We start from the raw sequence: 16,270 nt of genomic DNA, 5'->3' as shown, positions 1-16,270 counted from the left end.
TTATTATATTTTGTTACACTATATACAAAAATGAAATATATTCTACTATTTCAAAATTAAATTGATGAATTAATGGAAAATAATATTTTCAGGAAGAATCGAAGACTGAAAGTAGACGGTCTTCAGTTATAACTACTGAAAACAAGGTGAGCTCTAATGCATTTCGTTATATAAATATTTTAAATTTTATAAACATATATAATATCATATTAATTTGAATGAATTATTTTTTTATTTAATTAATGTGCTCTGTTTTCCAAAGTCATCATCGTATCTTATTGATTTCGTATATATTGATTTAATTAATATTTTATCATATTAGAACAGCAACCCTCTTTAGAATTCCTATTTAATACGTATAAAAGTGCTTATCTCCTCCCCCCATTTAAATCAAACCCCATAATTAGATCTTAGTAAATTAATAAATATGTAGTTTAAAATAGTACATCTCCCCCCCCCCCCATAAACCCAACTCACGTTCGATAAAAATTTTACAAAAAACACGTAATATAATTTCCACAGCGTAACCCCCACTACACAACTACTCCAACGTATTCTTAACAAAAATAAATATTAAACCCTTCTTAAACGTTATTCCTACTAGTTTGAAAAAATAGTATTATTTTATAATTAAGTTTATTTTTATTTTGGTTATATACACCAACTTTTTTTTATTTTGGTTATAAATGAATTTAAGTATTATAGATTTTTGAGTGTATGATTGTGGGAAAATAGTAGTAATTTTCAACTCAATTTTTTTATTTACCATTCAATTCTGTTTTAAAACGGTCTTAAGACGGAGACTGCGACGAAACAGGGCTTTAAAATAACCAAGAAAGCAGGTCAACTAGAGAAGAAAGCTGAAATTGGGGAAAAGAAAACTCTCAAGGTACAAATAAATCTTAAAAGATTGATTCTACTCACTCACTACCAAAAATTCGTTGGATTGCTATCGAACCTCATACCGATCTTCAAACACCTCGACAATTAAAAAAAAATTGTGCCAATTCTTCTTTGTCTTATTATCTTCCACGTTGTTATTCAATGAATTGATTGTATTCTAGGGTTCTTCTATAGATCTTATACATATTTATATCCCCCACTATGTCCCCAAAAAGAAAAGTAATAAAATTTTCTTTTCACGATTTTTAAACACAAAAAAAAACAATTTTCGCCTTCTCTTTCTCTCTTGGTTGTATTTACATATATGTACATATGTACGTACATATATGTAATCTCTACTTTTATCTACTCGGCGTTCTCTGAGTGTATATTTCTCTTCGATTTATTTTCAGATATTTTTCCTCTTTTGTGTTGTCGAAATTTTATGTGTCTTTGTCTTCTTTGATATATTTCTATTGTATTTTATGATATTTCGAAAGTAATATTTGATATACATGCGTATGTATGATATATATTATGTATGTATATAAAATATTATCTTCGGATATAGTTTGTAAGATTTTTCTATATATTATATGTACATATTTATGTAAAATAAATGAAGGGGTTGAAATAACCTCCCAGTATGAGGAATATTTGCAAATTGTAAGATTCTTCAGGTCGGTGAAAATGCGGCGGAAGGCGAAAACAAAGCTGCCGTTGATGACAAATTGCCAGCATGGAAAAAGAAATTGCAACTAGATAAATCGAATAAAAAGGTATATAAAATTTGTGAAGTGCAAATTTTCATAAAAGTAAATTTTGAAGAATTAAATTTTCGATATTCAATTAAGTAAATTAAATCCTACTTTTATTCAATTAAGTAAATTCTTGTAAATGTTACTTATATTAAATTAAGTAAATTAAATGCTATTTATATTCAATTAAGTAAATTAAATTTTAAATATTTTTTTTTTATATAATGAACTTTCTTATATATAATACATAAATGTACCCCCGCATGCCTCTATTAAATTTTTATGTTTGAACTGCCATCCATCGTTTGTATTTCATAATGTGACTAATATTTTCGTTAAAGTATTCGTATATGAAAACTATTTAATATAAGATTTGAAATATACGTATGTGTATGTATTTTTAAGTGTAGTAGAAATTTGGTTACTCGATTATATTGTAAATAATTTAGGCATAGAAATTATAATTAATGTTAAACAAGCAGCGTATTATCGCATTAAATTAAAAAATATATATTATTGAAAATATATATTATATCTTGTTGCAATTTTATAATGATAAATTGCTCTGCTTGTTATTGTAATATTGTGTGTTTCTATTACTATATATATCTTGTTTTTTTCTGAATATTCTATTCATATATGAACCTATGTGTGTCTATGTCAATCTATCTATCTTCACTACTATCTGTACTTCTTTTATCTACTTAAATACTCTACGAAAAGGCGAATCTTTCGTTTATTCACGTACAAAAAGCCAGTACACAAAAACAGTGAAACGTATTCAGTGATATTCCAACGAACCGACCCACCCTGCCATGCCAAATGAAAGCCAAATGCCAAAATAAACGCGTCCCTGGAACCCAAAACAACAAAATGCAATATTTTTTGACTGATGAGCACTGACCCCACCCCAAGCCGAAGACAGAGCAAAATAAAACTTTGATCTTAAAACTCGAATTATTTTTTTTAATTATGTTGTTGTGGGAAACTTAAATAGGGAAGAAGATTTTCAGCACCTAGAAAGTCAGTGGTGGATGTTGGTGATAAGTTGGACTTTTCCAAGATAAGTCTCAAGAAGGTAAATTGTGGACTGCATTCAATCTGGTAAACAAATTGTGTCAAATCATTTCTCTATGTACTATGTTATATTTCTATTCGCTAAACTAAAAGTGACAAGTGATATATATAATATAAACATTTTATGCAAAAAAAAACAACATTATGATCTATTTTTGTGATATTCTTTATGCTGAAGATTGTGAAATGTTTATTTTTCTATACTTTCATATATTTTTTTGTTACACTATTATATTTCTATCTATACATTAAGTTTCTTTTTAATTTTTCAACATGAATTCTATTTCATATATAGCTTTAAATATTAATATCATATGTATAACCAAAACATATACATACATACATTTAATGTTTCTATTAGTTAATCGATAGTTTATAATAGAAGAGGAAAACTTCAATAGTTCAAAATACGATAACGACTTTATATATGTAACTTGATTATGTTTGTACAAATAAAATTGACTTTCACGAACTAAAGAAATATTGCTCTTTAATCTATATTAAACATAAATTTAATATATTTATATCGAAGCATGACACATTCTATTGATAAATATCGATGAAATTTCTATTATTTACGCTTAGGCTTAGCTTCATATCTTTAATGAAACTCTTGTACATATATTTATATCTCTCTATGTATGTGTATTTCTACTTTCCTTCGACGAACTCTCATCAATTTAAACCACCGAAATTCGACATGAAATAAATCGATGAGGGTTTCATTGACCCATCTTTATATATTCGTTAACCACTTCTAGTGTTGCCTAAACACGCATTCTTCTCAACGTCTTCCCAAATGGTGAATAACAGCTCTCTTCTTGTCTCTTTGCGTGTGGTCCTATCACTCTTTGTGATCGTCAAATGTTTTTTCATATACAAAACACGAAAATTTGATGTACTTTATTTGATTTTCAGCCCCCGCCAAAGGCAGTATTATCCACAGATTTTACAAAGATTCAGTTGAAGGTGAGAATTGTACAACCAACCCCGACCCTCACCATCTGTTTCTATTTCTCTCTATTTGTGGATGTTCTTATGTATCTAAAATTTGTCGATAATGATCGACAACTTATCTGTGTTTACTCTATCTAAATGTACAACCCAGCCCTCTGTTTTTAAAACCTCTTATATTATCTTTTAGGACTTTTCTTCTTGTATGAAACCAAATCCAAATCCCTGTTTCTCTACAACATTTTTACGTCTCCGGCAAAATGTCTACGATGCAATCTATATCGAAAAACCATTACTAACATTTTACAACTTTATTTTAATTTTCTGTGTTATTTTCATAAATGAATATCCTACATATATAATATTATATATTAGAAAATATTTTGAACGATTAATTGAACTTTAATATTGAATGAATGACAGAAAGTCATTAGAGATCCCAATGCTGATGCTGAGAAGGCTAAACTTGCCGAAGAGGGTGATCTTAAATTTAAGGGTGAAGAATCGTTCATAGACGACTACGAACGTCCTGTACTTGAAAAGTATGAAAAAGTATCGCCGACGCCACTGACAAAGCCCAAAAAGGAAAAGGGAGAGACAAAGGTGAGTTTTTATAAATTTTCTGATATAAAATCAAAGTTTTTTGTTGTTTCAAAAAATCATTATAATCACAATATACTTCCTCATTTTTCAAAACAAAAAAAAAAATCAAACACAACTACACACAACACAAACACAAGGCATCTGAGCTAATAGACAATCCGAAGAAATTGGAAATAGTCGAAAATGTTTCGAATAAGAATCAAAAAGCAACGATCGAAATGTCTAATGACGTTCTTAATAAGGTACATTTATATAGCATGTCGTAAAATCGAAGCATGTTATATTATATAGCTGCACGTGATCAAATTGGCATGTAAAGTAAACATGGTAGTTATTAAGGTTAAATTTTGGTTAAATTTGAATATTGTAAAACAAGAAAATCGAACAAATTCAGACACTAAGCACGTCCCTGAATCAGATACAAAAATCTTAAAGGGAAAATCATTACCATTAACCAATCAAAACAACGATTCATCAAATCTTAAACCAATACACAACACTACTCTTCCGAAATTAATGGAAAACGATAGTGAAATCCAGAAAAATATTGAGGTAAAATAATTTTTATATTTTCTAACCTCGGGGTTATTAGTGTCATACACCCACAATATGTCACACGAGATACATCATTATATCTGATTTTTCACATTTCATTTGCATTACATTATTAGATTTACATTCTAGGATTAATTAATTTGAATTTTTCAGTAAAGGTAAAGTTATCTAAATATATTGCGTCGAAAGATGAACGAATGGTTTAAATGTTTAATGTTTCACATGATGCTATAACGATTGTGAAATTTATATCATTGTGATAATACATATTTAAGTTGGATGTAAAACTTGCATTAGTTTGGTCAGATTCTCGCATATTTTATCAATGATGTGTAGGGTTTAGGAATTCTATATATATTTATAGATTTTTGAATATTATTTGTCATTTGAGGCATTGTCGATAATATGGTGTGTGTTCTGATCAAATGATTGCTAGTTTAAAACCTGCATAGACCAGGCTTTTTCAGGATTGTATATTTTGCTGTTACCTCATATCAAATCTTCCATGATAATTTTATCGTGTATATATTTTATGTTCAAATTGTTAATAACAATTATTGTTCATTTGCCACAAAACAGCAGATGAAGGCCCCAGAAACCCAAGTAAAGCAAGCCGAAGTAGTCGAAGCCCCCAAATCACACTATGTATGTATATTCAAACATATGTACTTCGAAATCCAAATATAAAAAAGAATGCGTCATATACAGTCACCCTTTTGAATGCTACATGTGATATTCTTTCAACCCCCCCGTTCAAATAGGAGAGGCAAGCGAAATTGGAAAAAGAAGCAGCTCCCGAGGCGGAAGCCAAAGATTTCCGTGGTAAAAGATTACCTCCCCCCGAAAAAGCCACTCTTGAAATGCCCAATTTGAAAAAAATACCCGAAAAACAAGTAGCCCAAGTCGTGGAAAACGATCAAAAGGCCAAAGCAGCCACCAAGGTACACACTCACTCTCTTCTCACCGTATCTTTTCCAATTGCACACTAATAAAACGCACCACTTATATACCTACACTTATTATGTGAAATGAAACTTTTCTTATTATGTCATATATAGGACGAAATTCCCAAAATTGTGTTCGATACTCCTAAAACTGGTACGTTGGCTCGACCAAACGTGCCCTTATTGAAAACAGAGGATACGACCAAAGACGAGGTACAGTTTGACTTACGTCACCATGCACTTCTCTGCTACCCGAATTATTTATTATTATAACAGTTTTGCATCTTGATTTAATTCAATTTTGATGGTTGCTGGAATATGACTCTATCTTTTACACCTATATGTATATGTACGTCTTGTAAATCTTCTGTGATGTCTCTGTGATCGTTCTTTTTCCTTTTCTAAATGTTTTACTATCCAGCAACTGTTTAATAATATCTCACTTGAATTACATAATACAAGAATTTATGAATTTTAAAGTTTTAAAATTGAAAATATTATCATGAATATAGTATTTTAGTATATTATTTATAATGACTAATTGGATAAATGCGCTTAAAGCAACCCGCTTCTACGCAATTTTTTTTGCTGATAAAATCAAAGTAAAATTAACCCCAAAAATATGTACAAGCTTTACATCATAATTAATCGTTGAACGATTTTTATTGAAAACAATTGGATCGCATCCCTAAAAATTATCATCGAACCCTTTCTCACCCCCCCCCCCGCCAACACCAAAACACGCTTTACAAAGTACTTGCATGAAACAAAAATTATACATGATTACAATTAATACACCGTTTCCCTCGAAAATAAAAATGAAGTAAGAAATACATCTCACCATTATTAGAAATATTTTTTCATTTTTAAATAATGTTCCAAATGTAAGACCCCCCCCCCCCTTCTAATTCATCTTTGTGACTTGGAATTTTTTGCCTCAAATTAAACCCCGCCCCAAAACAAATATCTTAACCCCTTGAATAAATGAATATTGCACGACGATTGGTGTACTGACTTTTCACTAGCATGACGCATTTTCGATGATAGTTGGTCGGTGTTTATACATTTTTCGTTTTCGTAATTATATCGAAGTATGAGGAGGATTCATTAATTAAAACGATAGCTACACATATTATTGAGAATAGTCATATGCTAAAATTGTTTTATTTTGAAACCTATTGAAGAATATTTTCACCAACGCAAAGTGGTAGAAAGTTCTATTCATTATGTTGCTTTCTGTGAGGTTTCGTTTTCTACATATATAATTGTGAATCTTATTCTTATACGTCGATATTTAGCATTAGTTGAAGAGCGGCCATTTCGGCTTACTGACCCGCATTCGCAGCAAAAGCAGCAAATTTGGATGTGGAGAAGCTTCAGAAGGCTATAATAATAAGGCTGTTATGGCGGAATAACACAAACCCCAACCCCAAAAAAAAACAACCCCGTCTCAATTGTCCCGTTTCTTTTTTTCTATTTCATTTCATTGGACCCACCCGAAAAACCCCAAAACCCACAGATCGAAGATATCTTCGGCAGCACAAACGGTGACGATCAGGTTTATAAGAAGCTGCCCATGGATTGGATGAAGAAAAACGACGAAGAGGAGGTACTGTTAAGTAATCGCGCAATAGGTCAAAAAATTGGTCCGAATCTACTCTGCATAGCAGTCGACGATGTTAAAATCACTAACCCGTTGTTATATTTGTCTCATTTGTGATAACACCGTGGATGAATGATAATGTGAATGGATAGACAATATATAGACGCTTATGATTATAATTACCATGTAGAATGTAACCAGACGTTGTTTGGTTATTTTTTAAATAATATTTGAGATTGATCGATGTATTGTGTGAATAGGAATCGGAAAAGCCAAAGGTGCCCGAAATAAAGGCACCAGCGGCCACTCCGACGATGCCCAAGATCGAGGTTATCAGGGAGAAGACTCCGGAGCCACGCAAGACTTCTTTGGCTCCTGGACCTCCTGTGGGTCGTCGTGGTTCTTTGATTCCACCGGAAGAAGGCGGTAGGAGACCTTCGCTCATCATCAGTGACGAGGTGAGAAAATTAGCACAGTTGATTACATTTTTACTATACTTGCCACGTACACGTGACACTTCTTATATACATTACGATTTTATTTCTTTAAGAGATATTGGTTTTTTAAATATTGAACTGAAGACAAATGGTCGACAGATTACAGGTTTTATTAAAGTGGGTTCATGGAATTTCAGCTTGTAATTATGAATAAGTTTTTTCTAATTGAAATTTTATTATCTTGAGTCACGAGTGGGTCTAGTTTGGTTTAGAATTATTATTGGGTTTGGTTTGAATAAATTAGGAAAATATAAAATTTTGAGATAAAAATACATATGCAGATTTCTTTCCATGTATTTTATATAATTAAAACAGAATTGTTTCGGAGTAAGTAACTATTTGAAATTAAAATGTAGTATTTTTTGTTTTATTATTGATAAAGAATTAGTTAAAAAAATAGTTAATGAGATTTATGTAGTTTATTTTTTAATGTGTCAACCATTTGTCTTTAAATTTGTGTTAAAATAAGTAGATATACTATTTTATATTAAATTTAATTATGTGACATACAAAATACGAGTACAAAATATTATCAAAACAATAAAACAGTTGGTGAGTAAAACTGTAGCAAAAATTTTCCATTTTACTATAGTACATATGTAGGTTATATTTTACTAGTAATATTATATTTGAATTAGTTCAATTGTATTTTGAGTAGATTTTTTTTATTAGATTAATTAACTAGTGGTTGGTTTTACTGTTTTCTATCTTGATAGAATCGCTTTGAATTCAATAAACTGTAGTGTCGAAAAGATTTATTATTATTATATACATATACAGATGTAATTTTAGTGGTTTATTGAATTGAAAGTGATAAAAACTTTTGAAAAAGTTCAATATATTTTTTTTTAATTTTGTCCTTAGTAAGATTGAATTTTTGATTAGCTTATTTATATAGCGGATATTGTATTATTTATGTAGAAGTATTTTTTTTTTGATTTTAGACATCCAAAAAATAACAATGTTTATTAAAGTCCCCTTTTTTGTGCATACAAATAATAATAATATTTATTACACGTACGAAAGCAACTTTAGATCAGATTTAAATATGCTTCCGTTGTGTCCCCCCCTATTTTATCTATATGAATAGTAGTCACTCGATTAAAATCATATATCACTCATGTTATCCATGTCATTTTCACACAACAAAATCAATCCATTCCCTGCAGGCACTTAGGAAATTAAGACCAGGCGAGGTGGTTGAAGAGAAAAAGGTAATAAGATTCATGGTTTAGGGAAGGAGATCTGTATGACATCGTTAGCACGAATAAAGGCTGTTTGGCTGTTGGAATGAATTATAATATTAATAATAATCAAAAATAATAATAATCACATAATAAAGATCATGTCTTTTACAGCCGAATTGTGCACCAAGGAATGCGCTACAACGTTTTCATTATTTTTTTTCACTTAATTAAAAATTTAAAGTCAACAGTTCCAATGATCTCTCCTACATATAAATATTTTGAAATCATTTTTTAAAAGTAAATATAATTTATTCAAAATATTAGGGATATTGCAATGGAACTGTTGACGACCTGTACAAAGTGTCGAAGTACGAGTGTTGAGAGATAACTGACAGCCACCAGGGCCAGATCGGTCGCTTGTATGATGGAATGGCCGGCATGTCCGCCATGTTGTTTTTTTTTCATTCATACATTAATGACATGTGTATATTTTTTTTATTTAATTTTTTTTGGTCTCGTGTCCGCGCCTTGCCAAAGTCGAGAGAATGCCTGTCTTTTACCAGTGTCATGGCACTTTTGTTTAACACAAATAAATATTGCAAAAATTACACGACTCTCATTCACCAATTGAAATCGTACTGTATACATTCCATAAAATCAAGCTTGTTAACCTCGTAAATTCAAATTTACTTGTTTTAAAATTATATTTAAAACTGTTATATTAATCAGTTTTATCGCATTTTTTTAATATGGGTTTTAAATGTTTTACACGGTATAAGCTATGAGATATTTTTAGGTGAGTAATATTTTAAAATGTAAATTGTAATTTTGAACAGTTCTAGAAGAAAACATAAAAAAACGTTGATTTTGACCGGAATTGAATTTATGAGGTTTACAAAGTAACGATACGTTTTATTTTATCATTTTTGAAGGCAATATGAAAATCTATTAATATCTATTAATAATTTCGTCACCTCGCTATATTCTTATTTTATAAAAATTTAAATTTTATTTGATCCTAAATAGAATAAGTACCAATATACAGAGGTACAGTATAATCAAATTGGAGAGTGATTGTAGTGTAAATCAATATGTTATATATATATGAAGAAACTGCACCAAGATATAAACTAATGAATGCAAACGCATTATTATTATCAATATTAACGAATGAAAATCAAAAAACAAACAAAAAACCAAAGGAATGCACATAATCGTCATCAAAATACATGCATACATAATAACCATCTTTCATTTTCCATCGCATCACTACAATCATCATATGTGTCTCTTGTATATCGCACTATCTATTGTTCATAAAATATATGTATATTTATTATACGTGTATTAGAACGCATCCCCCACCATCATCTCCGATGACTGTCAATTGACGTGTCTGACTATTTTTCATTTTTTTTCTGTTTTGTCCTTCGCCGACAGAGCGCCGGCAAGTTGCGTCCTGGCGAAATGTTAGACGACAAAAAGGTGAGGGGGTCAAATCCCACAGGGAGATTTTACAGCTTTTTGGGGGCAGATGGGAAAGTTTGCCGCTCTATGTCACACGAAGCTTTTCATCAAAACCTTATCCTAGATTATTGCGATTCGCATCATCCTATTGAATCTATTGGCTAAATATTTTCAAGGTGCTTACATAGTACTGTTAGTTATGTAGTTACATAGTACAATAGTAAAGTCACTCTATGTATAATGGGTTTGATTGTGGAAATGCGTATCGCAATAAAATGTAATTAAATCCTTCATTTAAAGCTCTCATTATTTTTCTTCTCTTTTTATGTGTTTCTTTTCTTCTGAGATGCATTTAGTTCCTCGTCGGATGCGTTACTATTTTACACAACCTTCTAAAAAACTATAACGTTCAAAATATTTGTTACGTTTTCATTACGTTATTTATTTATAATGAATTTAACATGAAGATTATTTCTTATAAAGCTTAAATTACACATTACTTACATGAAAAATGCATTTTTTTTTTAAATATAAATACAGAAATCATTTTTACTTTACAAATATTCAACTACAAATTGACATTACAAATTATAATATATTATGTCGTACGCCATGGAACTAAATGCATTATTTTATTATTCATTTTTCTTTTATTTTATTATTCTTCTTATTTTTTTTATCACGAATACTTCAAAATAATTATATTTTCTTCTCTTTTAAACATTCATCTCTATATATGTTTGTGTTGATTCATCGTTTACAAAAAAAAAATCATACTTCACCGTTTCATATTTTATTATTTTATAAAAATAATAAATTTTAAATATATATTTGTCCGTTTGATGCACTTGATATTATTTATTGTTATTACACAGTAACAGTTATGACAGATTTACACCGCTATTAAATAAATACACGTTGTGAGCATTGTTTTTTGGCAACTGCAAAAAGTTTTTATTATTTTTTTAATTGAATTGGATATGATTGGTTGGATGAAACAAATATTACTAAATTGCACAAAATTAAAAAAAAACACTCACAATAATGCATCCGATTATGGAAAATCGCCAATTGACTAATAATAATCAAATATACATAACTTGATAAATTAAATATATTAAAAACAAAAAAAAATTAATGAGTTTTGGAACTGATACGGCTCCATTTACACATGTGTCAGTTTTGAAACGTTAAGCAAATCATCACGCAAATCATCATTTACTTCATCATGTACCTAATCTAATTTAATCCTAAAGTGATTAATAATCTTTTCAGTTGGCTTCTTATTATTATAGATAGTTATAGATATAGGAACGCTGTTCACTTCGCATTTTCTTTATATTTCTCTTACAGTGAGCCGATATATTCCGCTATTATTATAATTCTTCTTTCTTTTGTGCTAAGCCGCTTCAGTTTTGCTGTCTTAATACATTCGTGTAATCAAATATATGTTATGGTATTATATAATATTTAAAAAAAAAACAGTTTGAGGCAAAATATGTTTAAGGCATTGCAATAAGATAGATCATTGTATTTTGTCTCAAATTAAGCTCGTATAAATATTCCCAGTGTGTAATAAAATATTTCATTGAGGAATTATTTATATTTAAAATGTATGTCACTAATATTAAGTATATGTATAATATATGAATGTCTTATTTAAAAAAAATGAATGATAAAATTGTTTGTAAATACAATTAAAAATATACTGTGTATTTGCAAACATGTCTGTTGAATTCAACGCCAGTTTTAAATTCATTTTGTACATTTTTAATGTACATACATAATTCAAATTTTATGTAACATAAAAAAGCGTTGAATTCGACTGCATCTAAACATGATTGATAAACTGTGATGTCCTGTTGTTTTTTTATTAAAACAATTTTGTTATGTTTTTCACAAAAGAAACGAGCACGCCCCGGAGAGTTGGAAGATCAGGTTAGCCAATTTTTTGACGAAAGGATGAAGATAATTCATAGATTTATTTTTTTATCGTTTAAAATCTCACACTTGTGTCTAAAATCTATATGTTCACTTTGATTTTCATGGTAGTTAAATAGGTTCGTGTTTTTAATATATTTTTTCATTTTACAAATGCAAACTTTTTCTTTAGATGCGCTCTCTATTGCAAACGTTTTTCGCCAAATATTGTGAATAATACGATTTTACATTAATATGTTTTTAGATATTAAGGTTACAAAAATAATCTGTGAATAACAAACATGTGTTTAAAAGCTATATTTTACATACATACATATATTTAGTGGCAATATTAGAATTAGAAAGAATTCTTTGCTTATTTTTTTTTGTTCCTACAGGCGATTTCAGCGAAAATATCAATGCTTTCATTTCTAATTGAAAAATATTCTGTTTATTCTAAAATTAAGTTCATTAAATAAATAGTGAATTCACAGATAGCAAAAGTGAAAGCATTGATTGATTTTTTTGAACACATTGACGCACATATTCCATTTAAAAACGCTCTTCTTTAAACTTCATTTACATAGATAGATAAAAACGCAATAGAAGTAGACGGTAGTGTTTTTATATTATTGTAGAACCCCGTAGATGTAAACTTTCTCCTTTATAGTTGTAATTTTTGTAGTTAATTTTAAATTACTCAATTTTCCTCAACACAAAACACACACATCTGTTGTATATGTATCGTATAAATATACATATTATATATACAAAGAATACATTTACAATTTGAGAAAACCGTGGTATATACCTATGTATATTATATATGGTTTTTTCTATGAAGCAGAATGGATCCAGAATTGCGCTTCCAACTTTCCAGAAAAACATTTGTTTACTATGATTTTTAACGAATACGAATGAAATTCTAACACATTTTGCATCATACCTACTTATTAAAAACAAATACCGTAATTCTCAAATCGATTGTAAATACATTAAATTATTAATCAGCTGAAATAAAACCATTTATACGAATGTTTTTTTGCAATTCGCAACTTGCATACAAGAAAATTTTTAATATTGTACATATAATATTTCATTGTATCATTACGTATGTTGCATTTTATTTACAAAATACAAAATTCACCCAAATTATCTATAATATATATGACATATTTATTAATATGACTTACAAACTCGTATATGGAATATATGACAACTTAAGAAATATTAACAATTTTATTTTTTTATATACACACTGCAAAACACATAACAACCACTCACATGATACAAATTATAGTTATATGGAACTGCTTTTTAAATTGCTTATAGTTACTCAATTTGATACGTCGAATTCGATGCGAATTTTTATAAAAAAAAGCTTAAATATTCAAAAGTAATTTGTTTCAAATTCGCATGTATCAACACGTTTTATATTACATATTTTTTCTATATACTTTTTTTTGCATGAATATTGTATATTATATTTTATTTTGCATGATATTTATTTTTTTATTTTTAAATATAGATGTGCTTTTATTGTATTTTATATACATTTTTTTAAAGATTTTTATCGAAAACAGTCCAATCGAAATATTTCAAACGTACGTATATTATATGTGTTCATTTTTAATTGCTTTTTTGTATATCTGAAAGTGCCAAAAAGCGGAGAAAGGATTTACTAGATTCTCAATAAAAATAATGAATAATGATTTTGTGTTACAAGATGTAGGTAATGAGTCAGATAATTTCGAAATTCGTAATTGATGTATGTACATATGTGTGTCATTGACGTGATGCATGTGTGTCAAGTCGGCCAGATATACGAACGTGCAATAAATCTCCTAAGAATTGGACATAACTCATTTGGAACCCGATAATGCTAAATTTTGACTGACGATGCCAAGAGCGACAGAGGTGCGAAACCGACGGTTCATGCCAAATTAAAATATAATGCGTATGCAGTTTTCTACTTTCATAACCGAGAGGTATTTCGTAGTAACGGCTCCGATATATGTATGTATGTAAGACGCCAGAGAGCTTCGGCCAAGAAAAATCGCACAGAATTACATATGTATGTATGCATGTATGCACAACGTAAGGCTAATCTATCTGGTCTACCTACATAGGTGGTGTCCAAGAAAAAGCTCGTGCGTGAACTGGCGATGGCACACTTCTGTAATGATGGTCATCCATTCAAGAAAATTATGTGTAACAAATGGGACTGTTTAATTGTTGGGTGTGTTGTGGTGCTCTAGTTTATGCTCGAATTCAAAGGTTATATTGTGTGCGTGTGTGGAATTTTAATGATGTGCAGTAAATTTTTATATAAAAATACATAGGTATTCACTTATATGCATATATGTTTATATATATATATATATATATATATATATATATATATATATATATATATATATATTTAATTTAATTATATGTATATGTATATACATATATATATTTAATTTTTATTATTTTGATAAAAAATATCATTAGGCATTAAACGTCCAGTTTTTTATAATTCGAGGCGTAGATATTTTTTAGTAAGTGATACAAAAATATGTATATTCATATATTGTATTAAGTATAAAGCTCGAGTAGTAATGCATTTAGTGGAGTTAGACTAAGTGGGAATATAATTTTACTATATATATTTTTTTAAATTTATTTTAGCTCTGTTTGAGTTCAGGAAAGTAAAAAGCTTAAAGCATATTTTTATTTGAATTATTAGACGATGAGAAAAATTATATATTTGACTTAAATAATCTCCAAGTATGATCTCACAAATTGATTGCGTATGTATGTGTGTGTATAGTTCAAGAAAAATCCTGAATTAGTACAAATTTTTTGAATTGAAGGGCTAATTTTGAGTTGAGTAATGTTTTGGAAATACGTGCTTTGATATGATTTTAATTAATTTCAATATAATGCAAATAAATTGAGCTCTCTTAAGACGACTCAACATTTACTTTATCTATGTTTGTACATATATCTATATGTATGTATGTAGTTACAATTCAAGAAGTTTTGTCATATTGCGAAAATTCGACTGATTTGAACTCTAAATCGACAACTGATGATGTTTATGGTTTGGAAAAATGTGTGTATAATGTATGTATGTATGTAAGTATATGTGCCAGTGATTTTTTTTTCAATGAAGGTACATACATATATTGGAAACATAATAAATAATACAACTGTGTGTTAATATACATATTAAATAGTTTTTTAAATTCTTAAAAAAATGATTCATATTTGTAATCGATTTATAATGTGAGAGATATAAAGTAAATTTATAAAAAATAAACAAAGACATACATACATACATTATAGGTGATCGAGACGTGTTCTTTAATATAGTCCAAATCGAAATAACGCTGAGGAATGATATTTCAAGTGAAGGGTTGAATTCGATGCGTGGGAGAGACGAGTGTTGGCTATGAGCGCGATACCATTCGCCGGGATCAATATTGACAGTGGGATGACGCGTGCCAATGTGCCAGTAGTGTGACGTGACACGAATGTGCCATCCACGATTAACATTCCATCTGATTGACAATGTTGTGCGACAATGGAACCTTGAAATTTGCCCAAGTGGATGCCACTCCACCCCAACACTTGACCATTGCGATTCGCATTCCATCAGACTATAATAATTGTTTCGAGATGACGAATCGATCTAGATAAAACATACAATGTACTACATATATAGTAAAATCTATATGAATATTCGTTTTACCTGTAGATTAAATCGGTTTTGATGCGTATGTTGAAGATATGTATTTGAAAAACATTCATCTACTGCCAGCTGATGGCGATATGT

At 29.3% G+C, this 16,270-nt stretch overlaps 1 protein-coding gene across 1 annotated transcript in view; it reads left to right on the top strand.

Annotated features, from left to right (window-relative positions):
* Window positions 1–16,270, top strand: part of bt (projectin protein bent) — an 83,428-nt gene that overhangs the window by 28,571 nt on the left and 38,587 nt on the right. The window contains exons 35-46 of the mRNA XM_077433762.1: window positions 93–146; window positions 1,563–1,661; window positions 3,636–3,686; window positions 4,095–4,274; window positions 4,412–4,516; window positions 5,409–5,474; window positions 5,591–5,770; window positions 5,888–5,986; window positions 7,293–7,382; window positions 7,637–7,834; window positions 9,043–9,087; window positions 10,501–10,545. Coding sequence (XP_077289888.1) covers window positions 93–146; window positions 1,563–1,661; window positions 3,636–3,686; window positions 4,095–4,274; window positions 4,412–4,516; window positions 5,409–5,474; window positions 5,591–5,770; window positions 5,888–5,986; window positions 7,293–7,382; window positions 7,637–7,834; window positions 9,043–9,087; window positions 10,501–10,545 — 1,212 coding nt within the window. The remainder of the gene's footprint in view (window positions 1–92; window positions 147–1,562; window positions 1,662–3,635; window positions 3,687–4,094; window positions 4,275–4,411; window positions 4,517–5,408; window positions 5,475–5,590; window positions 5,771–5,887; window positions 5,987–7,292; window positions 7,383–7,636; window positions 7,835–9,042; window positions 9,088–10,500; window positions 10,546–16,270) is intronic.

The sequence above is a fragment of the Arctopsyche grandis genome, chromosome 6, assembly GCF_051622035.1.
Source record: "Arctopsyche grandis isolate Sample6627 chromosome 6, ASM5162203v2, whole genome shotgun sequence".
Taxonomy (NCBI): domain Eukaryota; kingdom Metazoa; phylum Arthropoda; class Insecta; order Trichoptera; family Hydropsychidae; genus Arctopsyche; species Arctopsyche grandis.
Note: the sequence above shows the minus strand (reverse complement) of the source record. Positions and strands in the feature narration are given on the sequence as shown.